The sequence below is a fragment of the Phoca vitulina genome, unplaced genomic scaffold, assembly GCF_004348235.1.
Source record: "Phoca vitulina isolate PV1807 unplaced genomic scaffold, GSC_HSeal_1.0 scaffold94, whole genome shotgun sequence".
NCBI classification, from domain to species: Eukaryota; Metazoa; Chordata; class Mammalia; order Carnivora; family Phocidae; genus Phoca; species Phoca vitulina.
Window position 1 is genome coordinate 773,639 of NW_022589797.1, and position 24,261 is coordinate 797,899.

General features: G+C 39.9%; 1 protein-coding gene and 1 pseudogene across 7 annotated transcripts in view; both read right to left on the bottom strand.

Moving 5' to 3' along the window:
- The window catches only part of MELK (maternal embryonic leucine zipper kinase), an 81,323-nt gene extending 64,149 nt beyond the window's left edge, over positions 1-17,174 (bottom strand). For 2 of the 7 annotated variants that reach the window (XM_032396873.1, XM_032396871.1), the window contains exons 1-6: positions 17,117-17,174; positions 14,817-14,902; positions 12,172-12,288; positions 9,606-9,749; positions 7,666-7,734; positions 5,828-5,920 (exon numbers count right to left, since the gene is read on the bottom strand). In XM_032396873.1, coding sequence (XP_032252764.1) covers positions 5,828-5,920; positions 7,666-7,734; positions 9,606-9,749; positions 12,172-12,288; positions 14,817-14,902; positions 17,117-17,174 — 567 coding nt within the window. The remainder of the gene's footprint in view (positions 1-5,827; positions 5,921-7,665; positions 7,735-9,605; positions 9,750-12,171; positions 12,289-14,816; positions 14,903-17,116) is intronic. The other 5 variants (XM_032396874.1, XM_032396872.1, XM_032396876.1 and 2 more) reach the window with 5 other exon arrangements.
- On the bottom strand, positions 7,905-8,781 carry LOC116627083 (annotated as a pseudogene).
- Positions 17,175-24,261: the final 7,087 nt, after the last annotated feature.

Sequence of the window (24,261 nt, forward strand, 5' to 3'; positions counted from 1 at the left end):
CCAGTCAGTGGCAGGCCACCCGGCTGGGTCTCCTGACTTTCAGTTCAGTGCACTCTCTTCCAATGCTGGATTCTAACACTTAAGAGAAAATAATTCCCAGTTGGCTAGGCTGGATTGGACATGATAAAGAAGGAGATAAAGCCAGGTCTGATTCTGAAAGACAATTCTGTAGTGCTACTGAGGGTTTATTACATGTGAGGATTATATCAACATGCATGAGGACGTCAAAACAAGCCTTAAAATTTACTCTTGATAATCTGCAAATGTGACTAAACTGTGCTGTAAAGTCCTCTCTATGTAAAGAAACCTTAATAATTAAGTTCAACGATTGACTTCTCAAATACAGAGGCCAGAAGTTAGCCTGCCAGCACAAACACCCCTACAAGTCTCAAAATCCCAGAAAGGAGCTTAACCTTTATGTAAGATATCCATGTGTCCCATGAGCCCTAAGCACTAACTACTTATTCAAGTGGTATTTGGCCTTAGTCAATAATGACACCACTGTTGACTGAGGACAAGTCACAGCTCCCACCCTCGTTTGAGCCTTAGGAAAATTTTAGGAGGTAAAAGGGTAGTATTTTTTTTTTAAAAGGCAGGAGGGGTTAGGCAGAGGAGAGAAACAGTTAAAATAACTCAAGCAGCATCACATCTAGGTAGTGCCTGTACTAAGTAACCCAAATCTAACTCAGTCCTGTCTACCAAATCACATCAAATTATTAAGATGTCCCAAGTAGGGCGCCTGGGTGGCTCAGTTGGTTAAGCGACTGCCTTCAGCTCAGGTCATGATCCTGGAGTCCCGGGATCGAGTCCCGCATCGGGCTCCCTGCTCAGTGGGGAGTCTGTTTCTCCCTCTGACCCTCCCCCCTCTCGTGCTCTCTCTTTCTCATTCTCTCTCTCAAATAAATAAATAAAATCTTTAAAAAAAAAAAAAAAGATGTCCCAAGTAAATAATCTACTTTCAGGCAAACACCTGATTTTTTTCTTCCAAGTTGCAGGAGGTCAGAAATTAACCATTTATGCCTCAGAGATGTCAAATAATTAATCTATAAGCCTTGATAGCATAGCACTCCTGACCAGGGTGTTAAATTCAAAGCAAAGAGGCTGCACAGGAACGAGTGGGCTAGCATGGCTTCATCAAATGCCATAAGAAGAGGACAACAGAGATTATGTCTGAGGTTAAATAAAAAGATAAGGAAAATAAAAGTAACATCCCCATAGAAATCTACCAAAGCCTACTAGAGAGAAAAAAGCAGAAGAAGTATTCCTCAGTTAACTCATCCAAACACCTTCCCCTCACTGATGTGAACTGGATATGAGAATAAATTAATCAAGTAAAATCGTAAACCAAAGCAAATGCAAGTAAATCCATAAGCTACTAATTGCCAAATAAAAAAAATCAGAGGGAGGAGGGGTTTGAAACCATTTCCTGTGAGAAATCCCTGAAGGAATTAGAGATATTTACTATGCATGGGACATTCCTTAAAGCATGATCTGGACCATGAACAACAGAATTACCTAAAGTACTTATTTTAGAATGAAGATTCTTTTTCTTTTTCAAGCTCCACCTTAGGAAACAGAACCAAATCTGTTACGCATACAGGACTGAGCTCTACCTCTTTTAACAAGTGCCTCAGACAATTCCTTGGGACACTGTCCTAGAAGGATAGAAAGTCAAATTAAAACAAGAGGGGTGCCTGGGTGGCTCAGTCAGTTAATCGTCCGACTCTTGATTTCATCTCAGGTCATGGTCTCAGGATTGAGAGAATGCGCCCCACTTTGGTCTCTGCACAGGGCTGCTTAAGGTTTTCTCTCTCCCTCTTCCTCTGCCCCTCCCCCCAATCTGCTTTCTCTCTCTCTCTCTCTAAAATAAAATAAAATAGACAAGAAAACACCTGAAAATCCTATAGGAAAATCTCATAGGCATTCAAACCAGCAAGGCCTCATCACCAGTCCCCTAGGAATCTTGTGAGCATTAGGCATATGATTACCACTCCTCCTGGGAGACTGGCTGGAACAGTGGAAAAAATACAGGTATACAGTGAGTGGAGGGATGGGTGAAATAGGTGAAGGGGGTTAAACAGTACACTTATGATGAGCACTAAGTAATGTATAGAACTGCTGAATCACAATACTGTACACCTGTTATTAATATAACACCATATGTTAACTATACTGGAATTAAAATTAAAAACTTTTTTAAAATGTAAAAAAAAGTCTATTAAAAAATTATTATGGGGGCACTGGGTGGCTCAGTCGGTTAAGCATCCGCCTTACACTCAGGTCATGATGCCAGGGTCCTGGGATCAAGCCCCCCATCGGGCTCCCTGCTCAGCGGGGAGTCGGCTTCTCCCTCTCCCTCTGCCCCTGACTCGTGCTCGCTCTCTCTCTCAAATAAATAAAATATTTTTTAAAAGTTATTATATACTAAAAAAGAGAGACAGTAGGGGTACGCAGTAAAGCCTCACTCAGTTCAAATCCTGACGTGTAGTTACCAGCTGTGTGACCCTGAGAAGGCACTTAATTTCTGATCCTCAATTTCTTCAACTTTTTTTTTTTTTAAAGATTTATTTATTTTGACAGAGAGAGAGAGAGTGAGAGAGGGCACACAAGCAGGGGGAGTGGGAGAGGGAGAAGAAGACTCCCCGCTGAGCAGGGAGCCCAATGTGGGGCTCGATCCCAGGACGCTGGGATCAAGGCCTGAGCATAAGGTGGATGCTTAACCTACTGAGCCACCCTGCGCCCCTATTTCTTCAACTTCTTTATCTCAATGAAATGAGTAACAGTACTCATTCCAAAGGATTTTTGTGGACTTAAGAGATTTTATCTACCTATCTATCTATCTATCTATCTGAGAGAGAGAGAGAACATGTGTCCTGAACGTGAGCGGGGAGGAGCAGGGCAGGAAAGGGAGAGGAAAAAAGAATCTGAAGCAGATTCTGTGCTGAGTGCAGAGCCCAGACACAGGGCTGGACCCTTCTACCAAGAGATCATGACCTAACCCAAAACCAAGAGTAGGAAGTTCAACCGACAGTGCCACCCAGGTACCCCAGAATTTTTGTGGATATAAATGAAAATTATAAAAAGTATCTAGCATAAGGAACCCTGTAGACTGTTGTAGGAATGTAAAATGTTGCTGCCACTATGTTAAACAGTATGGCAGTTCCTCAAAAAATTAAAAATAGAATTACCAGGGCACCTGAGTGGCTTAGTCGGTTAAGTATCTGACTTCAGCTCAGGTCATGATCTCAGGGTCCTGGGATTGAGCCCCATGATGGGCTCCCTGCTCAGAGGGGAGTCTGCTTGTTCCACTCCCTCTGCCCCTCCCCCCGTTTGTGCACATGCTCTCTCTCTCAAATAAATAAATAAAATCTTAAAAAAAATAAAAAAATAAAAATAGAATTACCAGATAATCCAGCAATTCCACTTTTGGGTATATATCTAAAAATATTGAAAGCAAGGACTCAAAGAAATATTTGTTCCTCTGAGCATTATTCACAATAACCAAAAGGTGGAAGCAATCCCAGTGTCCATCCATGGATGAATGAATAAACAAAATGGGGTATATATACACAATGGTATATTATTCAGCCTTAGAAAGGAAAAAAAATCTTTTTATAAAAGATTTTTATTTATTTATTTCTTTGAGAGAGAGAGAGAGAGTGAGCAAATGAAAGAGCAGGAGCAGGGAAGAGGCAGAGGGAAAGGGAGAAGCAGACTCCCCGCTGAACAGTTTGATCCTGGAACTCCGGATCTATCTATCCGGAGATGAGGCAGATGCTTAACCAACTGAAGGCAGATGTTTAACCAACTGAGTCACCCAGGCGCCCCTAAAAAGAAAAACAATTCTGACACATGCTACAACATGGATAAGCTTTGAAGACATAATGCTAAGTGAAATAAGTCAGTCACAAAAAGACAAATATTGTATGCCCCCACCATATAAGGTACCTAGAGTAGTCAAATTCACATAGAAAGTAAAAGGGTAGTTGCCAGTGATGAGAGGAGGGAAGAATAGAGAGTAATTATTTAATGGATGCAGAGTTTCATTTTGCAAAATGAAAAGAGCTCTGGAGACTGTTTGCACAACAATACGAACATGCCTAACACTATTGAACTGTACACTTAAAAGATAGTTTAAAAAAAAAAGTTAAGATGGTAAATTTTATGTTATATGTATTTTTACCACAACTGAAAAAGAAAAGGACCTAGCATGATTCAGAACTATGTTAAATGCTCAGTAAAAGTTTGTTCCTTTTCCTACAACTCACTAAGAAGGCCACAACATCCCCTTTGGGGTATATCTACCAAAAATGCATAACCTGAATCTAATCATACACAAATTCAAAATGAGGGACTTTCTACAAAATAATGGGCTTCCTCAAAAATATCAAGGTCAAAGAAGATGGAGAAAGGCTAAAGAACTCTTCTAGATTAAAGATCAAAGAAACACAACAACTAAATGCAAGACATGATCCTGAACTGAATCCTGGACTGGAGGGAAAATACAGCTAAGGACATCAGTGGTACAATTAGCAGCATGGGAATATGAATTACGGATTAAATAAGTTGCATCGATGTTAAATTCCCTGATTTTGAGAACTAAAGTGTAGTTATAAAAGAGAAGGTCCTCGCTTTTAGGAAATATATATAGTGCTTAATGATAAAGGGGTATGAGGTCTAACACTTCCAATTGGTTCAAAAAAAGAGTATGCATATATACAGAGAATGATCAAGCAAATAGGGAAAAATGTAAACTGTGAATATGACTAAACATATACAGAAGTTCCTCATTCCATATCTGCAACTATTCTCTAAGTTTGAGATTATATCCAAATAAAAAGTCACCAAAACAAGTCAGTTCCCAACTTCTCTTGTTATAAATTAAGTAAATGGACATATGTCAAAGTTTCTCTGACATAACACTAGCTCCAAAAGATGCTCCACATAAAAAGGGGACTCTGTAGGCAAGGCAAATCATGACCAGCTGCTCTCTGTGATGTTCCCCAAAGGACAACATTGTACAAGAACGTATTAAAGATTTGGAGATGTCCAGGGGCCCCTGAGTGGCTCAGTTCATTAAGCGTCTGCCTTCAGCTCAGGTCATGATCCCAGGGTCCTGGGATTGGGTCCCGCATCCCTTCTCCCTCTCCCTCCGCCCAGCGCCGCCCCCCTCTTGTCTTCTCTGCTCTCTCTCTCTCAAATAAATAAATAAAAACTTAAAAAAAAAAAAAGATTTGGAGATGTCCTGAACTGAAGAAAACTGTTCAATCCAGCATTTCCCAAGCTTTTGATAACTAAACCTTGTTTGCCTTATGATATTAATATCAGCAAAATTAGTACTCCAGAGACTGGAAAGGACTGACTACCTTGTAGTAGCAAATGGTAAGTAAAAGAGGCAATTCCCAAGCCTTTGAGCCTGGGCCTCCTACACAGGACTGCCGGCCTCAGATAGTTGGTTCTGAACAAAGTACAAGTTTTCTCAGAGCTAGCCAGCATCTCTGAAAACTGAGCCTACAACCCTGGCCTCGTGCTCTACCTGGCTGGACCTACCAGTCTAAACTATGGTACTGTTTAACACAAAAGCAACCACAAAAAGGACACCAGAAATGTATCCTTTCTTCAAAGTATACTATGTATTACTATATTTATTGCAAGGTATTCATTTCATGTGTTACTTTACATCATACTCTCTGAATAAACTGAACCCTTTGATGAACAAGATTATTTCTTACCTTATTGTAATATCCCCAATGCACAATGCCTGACTTACTATAGGTACCAATAAATGTATATTGATTATATACTGGATTAATCAATGAATGATTACCTCTGACCCCAAATAGGATTTGCCTTGTATTAATTCAGGTGCTGCATAAGCAAGACTCCCACAGCATGTCTGCAGATGGTAATCCTTGTTACCCTGCCAATAAGAAAAAAATGAAAGACTCATTAGTTACAGCACTTAAGAAATTAAAACCTTGATAAACATTCTTTCAGCACAAAGAGAAGCTAGATGAAGAATTAACCCCGAAGAGTAAGAGACTCTGCAGCCAACCCAAAACTCGGCCTATATGCACGCACACACATGTAGTTCCCTCTTCTCTGGATTTCCAATACAACTGCAACCTGGCATGAACAAAATCCTTTTCTCCTTAGCTCAATCAAGTCAGGTTCATACTTTCCTAGATGTCCATTCACATACTAATCAGCTTAGCAGATATCCAAGCACCCAGGTCTTCTCACCCCCCCCAAGTACTCAAAGAAAAGGGACTATTTTTTTCCTGGACCCTATCTCAAATACCAAATCTTTACAAATACAGAAGCTTCTCTTCCCTGAGAGGGGAGAGAGGAATCTGCTGCATAGAATAGTGTTGTAGAAGTCTGTTTTCTAGACGCAGTTATAACGCAAATCACAGCCTGAGCTTCCAGACCTGTGAAAATGAGGAATTTGCTCAACATCCTCTGCTCTCCCACAGAAATATCGAGATATAATGAAAATGATACAACTACCCAACGCTTGTGGAGTCTTACAACTTGCAAACGACTTGGGAAGTTGCAAAATTTCATTTACAACTGCAAACACATGCCCAGAAGTGAACTCCTCGGCAGAAAGTGGAGGCAATCCTCTCCCAGCCAACCCTGCTTTTTTTAGATGGTGTCTGTGTGGGTCGAATCTGTGGCAGCCATAAATAAAAGCTAATGGAGTCTGTCACAAACCTTCTCCACTGCCTCCTGTGGAGAACATGACTTAAACCAGTTTATCTGCTTGAAGTATGTTTTATCTTTATATGGCTGCCGATCAAAAAAATGCCTTACAGCATTTGGCTCCCAGACACAAGGCTCCACTGACAATCTCTGAAGAGCCAAGGGAAGGAGAGGAAAATCAGAAAGAATCAAACATTCAGCTGAAGGGGCAAAATCTGCTTCCTTTTGCATTTAGCTAATTCTGAATAATCATGGGACTGCAAAGGGCTGAGACAGGTCTGCAATTTCAACATTCTTAATGAGTGTAGACAGCTCATTTTAGAGACTGTGAGTGCCATCATTAGAGAACTCAGGAGGAAGCCTCCAACAGGCAGCCACACAGGAGCTCTGCAGACAGCACAGCTGGAAAGTTCAAAGTCACCTCAAAGAGAAGGTATACTGGAGAACACCAGTGCTTAACTGTGGAGTGCAAATTAAGGAAATATATAACAGTATAAATTTAAAAGTGCATATGCACTTCTTCCTTCTTCTTTTATAAAGAAAGCGGATTGTCTCTCAAAATGTAACTGTTAGTATATAACCATTTGGATAACAAAGAAAGATTTGCACTAAATTCGCAAAACTCCTATTTAAATGAACAAAAGCATCATCTAGTGGCAACATACTCAAACTGCAAACACATGATCAATTCAGAATTCATGTTGTAATGACCTCATGTCACCTCGGCACTGCAAATTCTCTCACAGCACACCCATGGATCTCCAGCAGGACCAACCCTGCACCTAGAGCAGTGGTTCTCAATCCTGGCTACGTATTAGAGAACTTCTAAAAGGGAGGAAATTTAACATTCTTAATGGATGCAACCAGGCTCAATAAAGGCTAAGTGGAAGTCATTGCAAGATAACATACTAAGAGGTGCATTTACAAAGGAAATAAATACATTTTGATTTCTGTAATTACCTTGGGTTTCGCACAGAGACCAAAGTCAATCAGCTTTACTTTATGATATTCATCAAACAACAAATTTTCCTGGGAAAACAAAGATATTTTCATTAACTGTGTATTGACTTCCTTATATCACATCCTATCTCTAGCCATTTCTAAAAACAATTTCTAAATAAATAAGATTTTTTTTCACATATAAGACATTTATTTCCACAGTATTTCCTATAGTAAGCTTTTAAAAATAGAAAGGAAATTTAGGTATTCTGGGGGACCTTATTCAAGGATTGACAGATTTTTGGGGGAGAAACACTTTATATACTATATAGTATATATATTCGGGACAAAAACAAACATTATAAAAAGTATAAAAATAGGGCGCCTGGGTGGCTCAGTTGGTTAAGCAACTGCCTTCGGCTCAGGTCATGATCCTGGAGTCCCGGGATCGAGTTCCGCATCGGGCTCCCTGCTCGGCAGGGAGTCTGCTTCTCCCTCTGACCCTCCTCCCTCTCATGCTCTCTGTCTCTCATTCTCTCTCTCTCAAATAAATAAATTCTTTAAAAAAAAAAAAAAAAGTATAAAAATAAAAAGATGAAACACAATATATTTTGGTTGGAATTTCAGAGATTTTTTTTTTCTTCTCTTTCCCCTTTACTTCAAGAGTTATAAATACTTTTGAAGCAGCATATTTTGCACTTATGGTTTTTTATTATGCAGTTAATGAACTTGAGAATCTGGACGAGTACGGTATCATCTATTTAGCCTTCCCATTCTTTTGTTTCTTCTTTGATGAATAAAGGTTTTCCTAGAGTTTGGCCAACAAGGTTACGGACTTTTTGAGCTTTACACCACACGTTCACAACCAGACAGGCTTGCCATCTGAGATTCTCAACAGAACCTGGAGTATAACAGAACTGGAGTGGGCTGATGACCGCAGAGCTATCTAGCTCTTCAACACAAGAAAGTTACAAATACTTTGCATTTTTCCAAATTCAGTAAATGTAATGCAGGCCTCTGCTTTCATATGATAAGCATTTTCCACTCTTCCAAAACCCTTTGTCACAGTTACATTTCTGCCTGCAGACCCTGCCGCTGAAGGTTCTGTGTGATGTACCAGGCAGCAGCAAAACCAATAAATAAGATTTAAGATTGTTTATATTACACAGCTGCGGAACAACAGAATGAAAATCATTTAAAAAGAATGAAATGACAAGAAGTATAGAGGGGGAAAGAAGAGGAATGTTGATAACTGTCCTGCTTCCCCTCAAGACACTTTAGCATAAACCATTTTCTCCTTGGTGCTCTCAGGTTCAACTACAAGCAAACATAACGTGTGCCAAACCAAAAGAATGAACTCAAATCAAAGGGTTGGGTATAAACAGAGGGAAAAGGATAATAACATTGCCATATTTTGCCAACCAATTCTAGGTCCCTGACCCTAATATCAAGTAACATAAAATCCACGTTCACCAACATCCATATTAGTCAGAGCCTGCAGACTTAAGAGTATTCACATTTTTATTCTGTTCCCGAAAATTAGAGTCTGTTCATTCCACTGGACTGTTCTCTTCTGAGGCATAATGGAATTAAAATTAAAGGAAAATGAGAATAGGAAAAGAGTACTGAAGGGAAAATATTCAATGACAATATTCTCGAAGAAAATACTCAAAACTCTTCTTTCCGAGAGATAAAATCCTGAGGTTTATATTCCCCAGCTGATTACAAAGACATTCATAATGTTGCCCACAACTGACAAATATCTAGAATGCCAATAATCAAGTACATCCAAAAAAGCCTACCAGCAGTCAAAACAAAAAAAAGGAAAAAAAAAGTGATCCATTATGAGTGGAAGAAAAAAAAAGCCAAGATAGATTATAAAAGGAAGAACATTTGGAAAACTAGTAATTACTGGTAAATGGTGTTGAACTCTCAGGAGAGCATGTATGACAGGCACTTACTGGTTTGAGGTCCCTGTGAGCATAGCCCTGGCTGTGCACGTAAGCAACTGCAGAAACTATCTGACGAAAGACCACTCGGGTCTCCTCCTCAGACAGGCGATCCTGGGAAATTATGTAGTCAAACAGCTCTCCTCCGGGGCAATACTTCAGTAACAACAGAGACACACAGATATTGTTACTACCTAGAAAAATCACTTTAGGGGAATTAAAACAAAAAATTATACTTAACTCAGAGATATTATTAATTCAACTTAAAGGCAAGGAAAACAAGTGAGGCATATTCAAATATATCCTCTCAGGATCAAACAAATCAACAATTACTCGAGGAAAGAGATCAATAGCTATTGGTCTCAAGCAGTTTTATGACCAGTAAGTAGAAGTAGAACCAACTAACACTGTGATTTTTTTTTTTTGAAAGATTTATTCATTTGAGAGAGAGTGAGTGAGAGCGCAAGAGCGGGGGAGGGGAGACAGAGAGAGAGAGAGAATCTCTAGCAGACTCCCCACTGGGTGTGAGGCCCAACACAGGGCTCCATCCAGAGACCCTGAGATCGTGACCTGAGCTGAAATCAAGAATCAGATACTCAAGGGGCGCCTGGGTGGCTCAGATGGCTAAGTGTCTGCCTTCGGCTCAGGTCATGATCCCAGGGTCCTGGGATTGAGTCCCGCATCGGGCTCCCTGCTCAGCGGGGAGCCTGTTTCTCCCTCTGCCTCTCTCTCTCTCTTTCTCTCATGAATAAATAAATAAAAATCTTTAAAAAAAAAAAAAAAAAAAGAGAAGAATCAGATACTCAACTGACTGAGCCACCCAGGCACTCCAACACTGTGATTTTTAAATCCATTCAGGGTTTTATATTTCTATAGCAAAGTACTAAAACCCATTCTCATCTTTTTAATTTATTTATTTTTTTATTTTTGAGAGAGAGAGAGCATGCAAGCAGAGGGAGGGGCAGAGGGAGAGAGAGAGAATCCTCAAGCAGACTCCCTGCTGAACACAGAGCCTGACGCAGGGCTCAATCCCAGGACCCCAAGATCATGACCTGAGCGGAAATCAAGAGTCGGCTGCTTAACCAACTGAGCCACCCAGGTGCCCCAACATTACGAATTTTAACATGTGCTTTTGAAATGCAGCTAATCTATGAAAATGATATGCAGTTATAAATTATTTGGCTGAGACTAAAGAAAATGAAATGAGATAAATGATGGAAGTTCTAAAGACTTTACATTTCAGGCCCCAAAAGGACAGTTGAAACTTGAAAGAGTCTGATTCATATAACACATGTGTTGAAAGCTACCTATAGGCTGTGAGTTGAACTATGTCCCCCAAAAAGATATGTGCAAGTCCTAACATCTGGTACCAATGAAGATGACCTTATTTAGGTCTTTGTAGATGTAATCAAGTCCAAATGAAGTCATACTGGGTCAGGGTGAACCCTAATCCAATGACTGTGTTGTTACATGAAGAGGGAAATTTGGACAAAGACACAGACACACAGATAAGAAAATGCGATTTAGAGACAAAGGCAGAGATTGGAGTAGTACAAGCTAAGAAATGCCAGAGATTGTCAGTAACCATCAGAAACTAGGTAAGAAGCACAGAACAGATTCTCCAGAAGAAACCAACCTTTCCCGCACCTTGATTTCAGACTCCTAGCTCCTAGAACTGTGAGACAATAAATTTCTGTCATTTTAAACCACCAAGTTTGTGGTGGTTTGCTATGGCAGCCTAGACTAATATGCCATATAAAACTGAAATGGATCCTTCCCTCTAGGAACAAATTCTAACATATTCTGTTCATTAATCCTAACTCCATTAGGAGTATATTGGAAAGTGGGCATTTACAATGAATCTCCAACTTATTATATGTCTACTTAATCTAAATTGTTACAGACGGTGCCTGGGTGGCTCAGTTGGTTAAACGTCTGCCTTCGGCTCAGGTCATGATCCCAGGGTCCTGGGATAGAGTCCCGTGTTGGGCTCCCTACTCAGCAGGGAGTCTGCTTCTCCCTCTGCCCTTCACTCTGCTTGTGCTCTCTCTCGCTCACTCTCTCTAATAAATTTTTAAAATCTTTAAAAAAAAATAAATAAATTGTTATAGACAGAACTCAAACAGGTAAGCTGCTTAACATTTATTTTAATCTTTTAGGTGAAACATAGTTTTCCCTTAACTATTGATAAAGTGAATGGAAACGGTCTGAATATTTGATTTCCCTCCAAAATTGATATGTCAAAATCCTAACCCCCAAAAGATGATGGTTCTAGGAGGTAGAGCCTTTGGGAAGTGATTAGGACATGAGGGTGGAGCCCTCATGAGTGGAATTAATTCTCTTATGAGATTCCAGAGAGATCCGTTGGCCCCTCTACTGGTAAAGACACAGCAAGAAGGCACGAGCTATGAATCAGGGAGAGGGCCATCACGTGATCATGCCAGCGCCCTGATCTTGGAATTCCCAGGCTCCAGAACTGTGAGAAAAAAACTACCCAGTCTGTGATATCTGTTATAGCAGCCCAAACAGACTAAGACAGTGATCAAATACCTTTAGATCTCTAGACCATACTACTAACCTCAAGAACCATGAATATTTTGTTGGCTGTCTCTAGCACATGGTAGAGTTGACATATATGCTGATGTCTCAGGTTCTTCAAGGCCTCAATCTCTGTTTTGACCCGGGGCAAATCACTCTGTGACAAAACACATTACATGAGCAATAAACCTATTTGGGAAGTACACCAAGCATTAATATCAACAGCTTTAATACTGAGTAGCAAAAACAACCAACAGCCTCAAACTGTTCAAAGCATAGAAAAATATAACAAAAATTATTTGTATGTACACATAAACACACACACACCCAAAAACCTTGATGGTTTTACGAAAGACTAGTTTGATATGGGTCAATAGTACAACGTCCAGAAAAATCAAGAGTCTCAGACTCCCTTAGAAGGTTAGCATTCCAAACAAGGAAAATAACAGAGACATGCCTGCACTACCATTTTCGGTCTTAGCAGCATCCCTTAAGAAGCATGCTGAGCTAAAAACTGGTGATGTAGGGGCGCCTGGGTGGCTCAGATGGTTAAAAACTGGTGATGTAGGTGAAAGACACGCAGGTCTTCACTGTCTCAATCTTCCACCTTTTCTATGGGCTTAAAAATTTTCAAAACAAAAAGTTAGTTGGAAAGGAGGAAGAGCCAAGCTGAAAAAATTTCCAAGTCCATATTAAAGACAGAAATCTAGATATCCATGAAATAACAAGTAAAACTTTATTGTAAAAAGAGGCTCAATCTAATGATCAGTGGCTTAACATCCAATTTTGTAGGACCATACAGATGTCAGGTCTTTTTTTTTTTTTAAAGATTTTATTTATTTATTTGACAGAGAGAGAGACAGCAAGAGAGGGAACACAAGCAGGGGGAGTGGGAGAGGGAGAAGCAGGCTTCCCGCTGAGCAGGGAGCCCGATGCAGGGCTCGATCCCAGGACCCTGGGATCATGACCTGAGCTGAAAGCAGATGCTTAACGACTGAGCCACTCAGGCGCCCCACAGATGTCAGGTCTTGACCAGGATCAATTGTAACTTTGACTATTTCAAAATGACAATCTTTTTTTCTTTTTTGGGAGGAGTGGGAGTCTGATGACTAAAACCCTGGGAGTAATAAAAACATTATTAAAGTCCTAGGAAGCAATTAAAATAAGCATAAGAACAACAAAAAATACAAAAACAAGTTTAGGAATAATGAATTAACATCATTATATTGATGCTTTAGAATAAATTTTGAGTATCAGTGTGGTAACACATTTTGTAACAAACAGTTCACATTCTGTTTGCTATTAAAGCATTTGTAGTGTTCACATGAATAAGGCACACTAAAGTTATAATTGAACTTTAAATTGATTAAGGGAATTAATCAGATTTGTAATCTGCTTTAAATGCTCAGGAAAAATCGTTTTTAATGCCTTTTTATTATCCAATTTATTTATACAATATTGAACAATGAAAAACAAAAATACTGAAGGAGAACCTGAATTGTTGGTTGATAGATTATTAAAACTAGGTTCTGATTAGGTCGCTGTGTGATTCTGGCATTTATCTTGGAAGGAGTTCAAAGAATTGAATGACACTGCTATAATAAAATTCCTCACGTTCCCTCTGACTTATTTACGTATGTTAATCAGCACTTATATCCTTAAAAATAAAAAATAAGAAAAATAAATAAAAATAAATAAGGTAATAATTAATGTTAAATTCTGTCTCATTTCAACAAGGGAGACCAAAAGAAGTTCAATGTGACTAATTTTAAAATGTATTTTCAGTAAATTGTTATTTTTTATGTTTGATAATTATCAACATTTATACAGTTTGTGCTGTTTTACTCAGTTGTACAATACTAATAATTATAATGCTAACTTAATCCACAAGAAAAAACATTTTAACACTCAGAGATTTTTGGTTAGAGAAAAAAATGATTTTTTAATGTTTTCTAATTCACGTCAAAAAAAGAAACGGCCACAGATCCATACTACGAGACTAGTGAATTCCCAACAGAAGGAGACCAGAACAAAGAAAAACAAAGAAACCAAACCATATGAGGGATGGTAAAAGAATTAGAAACAAAAGACCACTCAGGTGACTTCAAACACTAGAAAGGGTATAACAGGCCCAAAAAGACCATCAAAAGAGACACGTCTTCCCTTAATACAAAAACAAAAAACTTTAGGTACTTTAGGTACATTAAAACCCAGACCACATACTGATTGAATGGGCTGCTTTTGGAGGTAATGAGCAGCTCAATCCTGGAAGCATCCATGTAGAAGAGAAAAAGGCTGATTACAAAAAGGATTTCATGAGATAACTTCTAAGGTCACTTTGAATAAAATTCTAGGACAAGACCTATCGATAGTAAAAAGAGATCAACGTTTAGTACGGGTGTCATGGGGAGATATTAATATCCAGAAACACATGTATGACTATGAAACCACTGCAGGAGAATGGATCCTACCGACTCCAGATGGGTACAACTGCCCAGCATTAAAATTAAATTGCCCTTCCCCCAGATTACTTTATACATAACTGGCAATTTTTTAAAAAGCCAAAAAAAGAAAAGCTACAGAAAGATGATTCTCATAAAAGTAGTAACGAGGACATTTGAGCAAATTCAGGTTTTAATTTACAAAATTCATCTATAAATATTTTTTAAATAATCTTACACTTACCCCTAGTGCATTTTTATCCATGATTTTTATAGCTACCATTTCTCCAGTGAGGATATGGCAGGCAAGTTTGACCTTTGCAAAGCCACCTAAGTATAGGAAAACGTATTATAAAGAGATAAGCAAGAGTAACCGAAAATCATCATCAGAGCAACCAGAGGACTCAGGCACAAATACCTTTCCACATGCTTTTATTTTCTGTCTTTTAACATTTTATTTTTAAGTAACCTCTATACCCAATGAGGGGCTCAAACTCACAACCCCAAGATCAAGAGTTGCACACTCCAACTGAGCCAGCCAGGCACCCCTCCATATGCTTTTAAAAGGCTCTATCAATCCAGATTTTCCTGGAAATTTGTGGCTCTTTCTTCCTGTTGCTTCCAAAGTGTTAGCCATGACCCTAACCTCTCCTCATCCAATGCCTAGCTGAAGATTATTTTTTACCATGATAGTATCTTTAACCTTGGGTTGAAGAAAATAGGAAAACAGAAATCGCTGCTTAGAAATCTGCTTTACAATTAACATTGCAATTAAATTCGTTTTATAATTAACACTAATAGAACACAATATAAAGTTGCTGAGAAAAAAAGACAACAGGAAACATCCGCTCAGTTTTAAAACTGGATCAAAAGCAGGATATTATGTTTCAAAACTGGATCAAAAGCTGGATAAATGTCTATACATCAGTATCTAAAAGAAATTGCCAACTTGGGGCACCTGCGTGGCTCAGTCGGTTAAGCATCTGCCTTCGGCTCAGGTCATGATCCCAGGGTCCTGGGATGGAGCCCTGCATCGGGCTCCCTGCTTAGCAGGGAGCCTGCTTCTCCCTCTCCCTCAACCCCTCTCCCGCTGCTTGTGCACTTTCTCTCTCAAATAAATAAATAAAATCTTTAAAAAAAAAAAAAAAAAGGCCACTGGGTGACTCAGTTGGTTAAACGACTGCCTTCAGCTCAGGTCATGATCCCAGGGTCCTGGGATCAAGTCCCACATCAGGCTCCCTGCTCAAAGGGGAGCCTGCTTCTCCCTCTGCCTCCACCTGCCAACTCCCCATTTGTGCTCTCTCTCTGTCAAATAAATAAATAAAATCTTAAAAAAAAAAAAAAGAGAGAGAGAAATTGCCAACGTAACATTTCTAAAAAGAAGCTCCTGGTGGTCCCTCTTATGGTCTTCCCCATCTCAGTAAATGGTAACTCAACATTTTCCAAAAACCTGGGAGCCATCCTTAGCCCTTCTCTTTTGTCACACACTCCGTATCCAACCCATCAACAAATCCCATTGGCTCTGTCTTCAAAACACATCAGTGTTACCTTGGGGGAAAAGAGGCAGGTACTGACTGGAAACTTTCTGTCTTAATCTGAACAGGGAACATGTAGGTGGATGTGTACATAAAACTCCATCAAGACTAGTATATTTTGTATATTTTATTGTGTTGCACCCCAATAAATTAAAATACACATACACACACACACACACAGTGTAAAGAATCCCACCCTTTCACTACCTTCACTGCTATCACCCTCATTCAAGTCCCCATCATCTCCAGCAACACTCACCTGAATTATTGCAATAAACTCCTAACATCTCTCTGCTTCTGCCCCTGCCTTTCCCAGCCCAAACTTTTCACAGCCAAGCAGCCAGAGTGACCCTTAAAAACAAAGGTCAGGGGGCACCTGGGTGGCTCAGTCGGTTAAGCATCTGCCTTCGGGGGTGCCTGGGTGGCTCAGTCGTTAAGCGTTAAGCGTCTGCCTTCGGCTCAGGTCATGGTCCCAGGGTCCTAGGATCGAGCCTCACATCGGGTTCTCTGCTCAGCGGGAAGCCTGCTTCTCCCTCTCCCACTCCCCCTGCTTGTATTCCCTCTCTCGCTGTCTCTCTCTCTGTGTCAAAATAAATAATAAAATATTAAAAAAAAAAAAAAGCATCTGCCTTCGGCTCGGCTCATGATCCTGCTTAGCGGGGAGCCTGCTTCTCCCTCTCCCTCCCTTCCCCCACTGGTGCACACGCACACGCATGCACTCTTTCTCTCAAATAAATAAATAAAATCTTAAAAAAAAAAAGAAGAAGAAAAAAAAAACAAAGGTCAGATAGATCACTCCTTGGCTCAAAACTCTCCAGTAACCTTTATTCTAAATAAAAGGACCCACAAGGTCTCTCCTATTACTCTCCTCTCTCTTGCTCTACTTTTTCTTTCTAAAGTAGATTTAAGAATTTTAAAATTAAACTGAAAAGCTCATGACTGCCCAAATGCACTATATTCTCAAATAGTTGATCTGTCCTCTGCCTCCAGGGAAAAAAATAACAATTACCTGTCCCAATAGTTTCATATAATTCATAGTATTTGAGAAGTTCATCATAATCTTTCATAGTCCTCCTGGAGGTTTATACAATATTACAAAAAGAACCTGCAAGATAGAAATAGTACATGATCAAAAAAGGAACTACTATGAGATTATCTCCTCCACTCTTGTAAGTGCATATATAAATACATCATAGGCATATAAATGATACCAGAAAAACTGATTAGCTACATGGTTAAGAAAAAAAAAAAACACAACTGGCTTCTATCTCATACCATATATAAAAATCAAATTCAGATCAAGGGAAGACTTATATATGAAAGATAAACCTTTAAAAAAAATTTTTTTTTAAGATTTTATTTATTTATTTGACAGAGAGAGACACAGCAAGAGAGGGAACACAAGCGGGGGAGTGGGAGAGAGAGAAGCAGGCTTCCCACTGAGCAGGGAGCCCGATGTGGGGCTCGATCCCAGCACCCTGGGATCATGACCTGAGCCAAAGGCAGACGCTTAACGACTGAGCCACCCAGGCGCCCCTAAAATTCAGAACTTTTGCATGTCTAAAGATATCCTTTAAAAAAAGAAAGCCATAAATGTGAGAAAATATTTGTTAACACTTATAAACAATGGATTTTTATCCAGAATATACTATATACAATATAGAAAAAGACAACCCAAAAGAAAAAAGAAGCAAATAAAATAAAAAGGCATATCATAAAAAAACACAAATGACCAATAAAAACATGAAAAAACGTTCAGTTTTATTAGTCATCAGGGAAATGCAAATTAAGATTCCAATGATAAACAACTTTAAGAAACATATGAGATAGACACATATGTTATTACTATGCTCCACAATTTACATGTGTTACATATACAGTTGGTCCTCGAACAATACAGGGGTTAAGGGCAAGGACTTCCTTGCACAGTCAAAAATCCACATATAACTTTTGACTCCCCCAAAACTTAACTACTAACAGCCTACTGTTGACAGGAAGCCTTATCAATAGCATAAACAGTCAATTAACACATATGTTGTATGTCATATGTATTATATACTAAATTCTTACAATAAGGTAAATTAGAGAAAAGAAAATGTTATTAAGAAAATCATAAGAGGGGTGCCCGGGTGGCTCAGTCGGTTAAGTATCTGACTGTTGGTTTTGGTTCAGGTCATGATCTCGGGGTCCTGGGACTGAGTCCCCCATCGGGCTCCTTGCTCAGTGGGGAGCCTGCTTCTTCTCTCTCTGCCTCCCACTCTCCCTGCTTGTGCTCTCTCTTTGACAAATAAATAAATAAAATCTTTAAAAAAAAATCCATGTAGGGGCGCCTGGGTGGCTCAGTTGTTAAGCATCTGCCTTCAGCTCAGGTCATGATCCCAGAGTCCTGGGATCGAGCCCCATGTCTGGCTCCCTGCTCGGCGGGAAGCCTGCTTCTCCCTCTCCCACTCCCCCTGCTTGTGTTCCCTCTCTCGCTATCTCTCTCTCTGTCAAATAAATAAATAAAATCTTTAAAAAACAAAACCATGTATAAGTGGACCCGCACATTTCAAAACCATGTTGATACATACTCTTAAGTATGTATCAAAAAGTATATATAGGGGTGCCTGGGTGGCTCAGTCGTTAAGCTCAGGTCATGATCCCAGGGTCCCAGGATCAAGCCCCACATCGGGCTCCCTGCTCCACAGGAAGCCTGCTTCTCCCTCTCCCACTCCCCCTGCTTGAGTTCCCTCTCTCGCTGTGTCTCTGTCAAACAAATAAATAAAATCTTTAAAAAAAAAAGTATATATAAATTAGCTGTAAAAAAAGTCTTAGGTAGTTACTATTTGATTTTTTCTGTTTTAAAATTAAGTAGAATTACAAAAAATCATGGGGATGAGTAGGGCCCTATTGTGTACATGAATACCTAAGGTCACACTCATACCAGCTTTGTGTCATTTGTGGAGGATATGCTGTTAGTTGACTTTAACTAGAGATTAGCAGTATATCAGGCAGAAGTGCTAGTGCAATCAGACTGTCAACCCTGAATTTTCTTTTTTTCATTTATCATACAGATGTGCTTACTGAGCACCTATGCTGTGTCAGACCTGTGTTTTACACTAACTCTGTAATGGAGAAGAAAAGAAATGTGCTCCCTGCCCTCATGAATCTTGCATTCCAGCAGAGAAGACAAAAAGCAAATAGATAATAAATAATTAAAAGTTGTCACAAATACTGAGAAAGAAATAGGCAACAGTGGTCAGAATGGGTTGCTGAGAAGGTAATATTTAAGCCAAGATCCAATTCAAAGGATGAAAAGTGAGAAAAAGAAAACCAGCCCTCAGGTAATCAAATTGGAGGGACTGTTAAAATGATAATGATCCTGGGGCGCCTGGGTGGCTCAGGTGGTTAAGCATCTGCCTTTAACTCAGGTCATGAGCCCCTCTCCCACTCCCCCTCTTGTGTTCCCTCTCTCGCTGTCTCTCTCTCTCTGTGTCAAATAAATAAATAAAATCTTTAAAAAATAGTAATAAAAATTAAAATGATAATGATCCTTTCTTAGACTGACTGGTGTTTTCTGACCAATGTTGTCCTCCCACCTCCTGCTTCCTTAAGATACCCACCTGCTGAAATGCCACAGCTCTTTGACAATATCCATTCTAAAACTGGTCCTTGCTTCTCTAATCCTTTCTTAAAATCACCAGCACAGTTCAAATCCTATAAGCCCCTTTTCGGTTCCTAGGGAGTATGGCTTCTCTTGCTGCAGCAAGCTAAGAAAACCTAATGTTTTTGTTTTGTTTTGTTTGTTTTTTCAAAAATCAGGTAAGCTAATATATATCAATAAATCTATGAAAAAAAAAGAAACACAAAAATCAGGTAAGCTTCCTAATGTTTTTACTCCAGATGTGTTTAGTGGTCTTTGGTCAGTAGGCCTCAACAGGAGTTGGGAGCCCAAAAAGAAGGAGAGAAAAAGTATTCCAAAAAGAAGGAATTTAAGTGCAAAGATCCCAGGGGTTAAAAAAAAAAAAAGATCTACATGTACTGAACTGAAACTGCTTTTAGGGGTACCAACAAATGGAAATGCAGATTTGGAGCTGGGACAATTGGTTAGCCACATGGAAAAAAAGAATACTGGATCTCTCATACCACACACAAAATCAATTACAGTTAGTGTAAAGACTTAAAAGTGAAAGACAAATCTTTAAAATGTAGACCGCTAAGATCTTACCCATACCAGGCCCATAGCTAAGAGTGGGAAAAGGCAGAAAGGAAAAAGAAAAGTAAGAATTAGAAGAATATAGTTTCATGGAAGCCAAAAAGGAAGAAAAAAGTAAAATGAGTAAAAGAAAGTTTCTAGGACGTAGATTTCTAAAATTTTCTAAAAGTGTTCATATATAGGTCAAGTCCTAGGACATGAGTCTCAGTACTGCAAAGTGGAGATTTCTTTATGGGTAGACATGGGGTGAAAGATCTCTGAACCTATACAGAAATGGCTTCTCTAAGGGGCTCTCCTGCTCAGAGGCTGGTGTGGAAGGACAGGGCTACGGATTTCAACCGTGGGAAGAGATGTCCCAACACCCCTTAGAAAGCCAAGCAGGAATCAGGAAGCCCAGGGAAGTGGAGGTCACTGAGTCAGGCACAAAGAATCTCCCATATAATCCAGCACAGCACCCCAGGACTCTAGAGTTCACAAAGGGGTTTGAGGCCAATACCCAGCTAGTAACGAAATCCTCCTTTGCCTGGCCTGACCCCTGTGCACAAATCTTCCTTGGTCACCTGCAGCAGACTACCTGTGGCAGAACAGGGTTCTGGATCCTCAGACCCCATTTTCTCTAACATCTCAAAAAATTAAGTGAGTACATGCATATCCAACTCGGACTTGGGAAGTTAAGTTCCACCTGGAAAGGGCAAAGCTTATCCATCTTGATTGCCATCTCTCAGTAGTGGAAATCTGGTGTTAATGCTCATTTCTAGGGCCAGATAGTCTCCCTTCACCAACAGGCAGAGCTCTAGCAAGCCCGCCAAAGGCTTGGGATTGATGAGTGGCCAGCACCATGTTCACTACCTTCATGTTCTCTGTTCCTCATCCCCTCTCATCCAGAGCTGAGTGGCCAGCATGTTACTCAGCCTTAAAAGTGGTCATGACTTTGGAAGATCTAGAATGCGAGTTCTACCTCAGGAGTGTGGTGAGTTTATTTAAAAAACAAACAAACAAACAAACAAAAACAGGGTAAAAGGAGAGATCCTTACTACAGTGAGGATGGGGCACCTTCTTAAATTGAGGTAGAGAAAAAACAATGAAATAATCAAAAGCCCAAGAGCTGCAAAAGATATTTTTTCAAATATCCTTTTAAATCTCCTTTTAAAATGCCTAAAGCACTCTGATTCAATGAATCATTTTACTTAGAGATAAAAGATAAATTACTGTCAGCAAGTAAAAAGCCTTCAAAAATTTGGTCAGTGAACAGAACACTAGAACAGAAGCTTTGGAAGGAAAATTAAAACTCAAGGAAAATATCAGCCTTAAAAAAAAAAAAAACTAAACAGTTTTAATCTCAACGCCAAAGCTATTATAGCAAGAAAGATAAAAGATCATGGACAAAAGACATTCTGATCCAATAAATAGTAGCTATTTCCTAGGAAGAGATGGCATTGGACCAACTTAATTAGGTTGAACTTTTAATCTAGCTGAACCTGCATGAATGGGGTAAGGCAATGGAAGAAGCAAAGTCAGGTCACAGAAAGCTGGGATATAAAATATTCTGCTTCCGCTGCATGGCAAAAGTTACTCCAGGGAAGGAGACATCACAGAGGTGATGCCTGAGGCATAGGATTAAAAATATCCTTAACAGCAGTACTAATTCAGAAATCTTTTAAAGAGTATTTGTCAGTGGGGCAAAGGTGGGAATGAAGTGGAACCACACCCCAAAAAGACAGGGCTCATATGACTAAGAAATTTCAAAACAGACAACAGCAGTAAAAGTACAAGTCAACACAAGAAATCTTTGGGATTCTGGGGCGCCTAGCTGGCTCAGTTGGTGGGGCATGCAACTCTTGATCTCGTGGTTGTGAGTTTGAGCCCCACACTGGGTGTAGAGATTACTTAAAAGTAAAATCTCTTTTTAAAAAGGGGGGGGGCACTTGGGTGACTCAGTTAAGCATCCAACTCTTGGTTTCAGATCAGGTCATGATTTCAGGGTCATGGGATCTAGCCCCACATCTGGCTCCGTGCTGGGCGTGGAGCCTGCTTAGGATTCTCTCTCTCCCCTCTGCTCCTCCCCCCTGCTCCCGTACACTCTCTCTCTAAAAGAAAGGAAAAAAAGAAAAAGAAATCTTTGGGATCCTGATGAGGAAGAAGAGAAAGAGCAGGAGATTAGAAATGGGGGAATGTCAGGCTATGAATCTGTTCAAAGCCCAACTAAGGCAGTATTGGGGTATTCAGAACACAGGGGCTAAAAAGGAAACACAAAAAGACATTTCAAAGCTTAAGAACCACGAGATGGAAATGGACAAAGGCCTCGCAAAATGTAAGACTCCTAACTGCCAACTGCACGTGTCTAAATTCCATACAAAGGACTGGGCTTTGTTGCCATACTCAAAAGGAGACAACCATTTGTATGACATTGGAATTCACTTCCCCAGATTAGAGATATAAGAATTCACAATTAACTTGATAGATTTCTCCCAAATGAGTTTTGAACTTCCAGGTCATGGCCTCAAGTCAACTAGCAGAGATCAGCTTGTGCCAATGTAAGACAAAACCAAGCACCTTCTCTTTCTCTTTCTTCCTTTTTCTTTATCTACCACCTGCCCCCTCAAATTATACCATGTTTTTGGATGGGTAATACAAATGTGGGCCTCAATTATATCTACTGAATCCAGGGAACATCATTTTTGCTACTGTAGAAGGAAACTGGTGTTTGCATTGCAAACTGCTATAATGACAGCAGAGTTTACTTGGTTTTTAAATTTTGTAGAGCTGGTCTAAATATTCTTAAGTGCCCTGTTTATCCTTTAGAGTTTAGAAATATAGAGCATAGGAAGGATGGGACTGGAGTAACCCAACTTTGTAGCTGCTTAAAGGAGGTATATGATCAATGTGGAAGGCAGCCTCTCAACTGTGGATAATGAAAAAGAAAACTGGACCCCAATCAGATACCTGAATGTCCTTCTCAGTGTGACTAAACAGAATTGTGGGCATGTACATCTGGGATCTTGAATTTCTCTGAGGCAAAAAGGAAGTGCTTAGATAATGGAAGATTTATCATTAAATTTTATAGAAGAGCAACAAATTGGGGGCAATTTCTTACTAATGGTATTAGCTGGGCTATGCTATTACCTGCTGGGTAATACATTTACCTCATCTATGAGCAGGATATTTCAAATAAGAAGTAGAATACAGAATAGCTTATAAGGTGGCCTTGTAATTGATACATTTAATTAACATCCTCTCCTGCTCCTTTGCAGAGGATGCTGGGAGCACCAACGAAGAGGCATTCATTCTTAAAGGCGTTAAGGGACTCATCTGCCCATCTGGTTGGTCCACAGTAGATACATAAAAAGTCAGATCCGCTGGTGAAAGAAGCCCATGATGGTGCAGTAGGGGAGTTTCCGATTTCTCCCAAACAACATAGTAAACAGAAACCATATTATGAACAAAAAAGTTAAGGAACACTGGCTTCTAAGCAAAACTCCAGGTACCTCTGAAACCCGCCGCCACTTTCCCCCATTCCACTACCAAAGAGAAATACCAAAGGTGAGGCTCAAGAACAATTACTCAGGCTAGCTGCTACAAGTCTGATCGCTTTCTTGGGATGCTCTCCTTTGGGAGTTTCTCTTTTTCCCACCAGTTTCTTGGTGGTGCTGCTTCTTTTACTGCTTTGGCAGGCTGGGTATATCCCTTTTAGTGTGAGCCTCTTAAGCCACTACTTTAGGAAGGTGAAGGAAGAGGAAGGATTTGGACTCTGAAAAGGGAGTGGTTAACACATAACGTGCAATGGGAATTCACACCTCTCGCAGCCTACTTAGTGGCAAACGCTTTGCCTGCCCCTCACCAATAACCCTGAGGTAGGTACGATCATTATCCTCACTTACAAAGGAGAAAACCGGGGGTCGGAAAGCCTGACTATGTCATCCGAGAAGTGGGCTCACAAGGTGGGGCTCCGGGTAAATTCT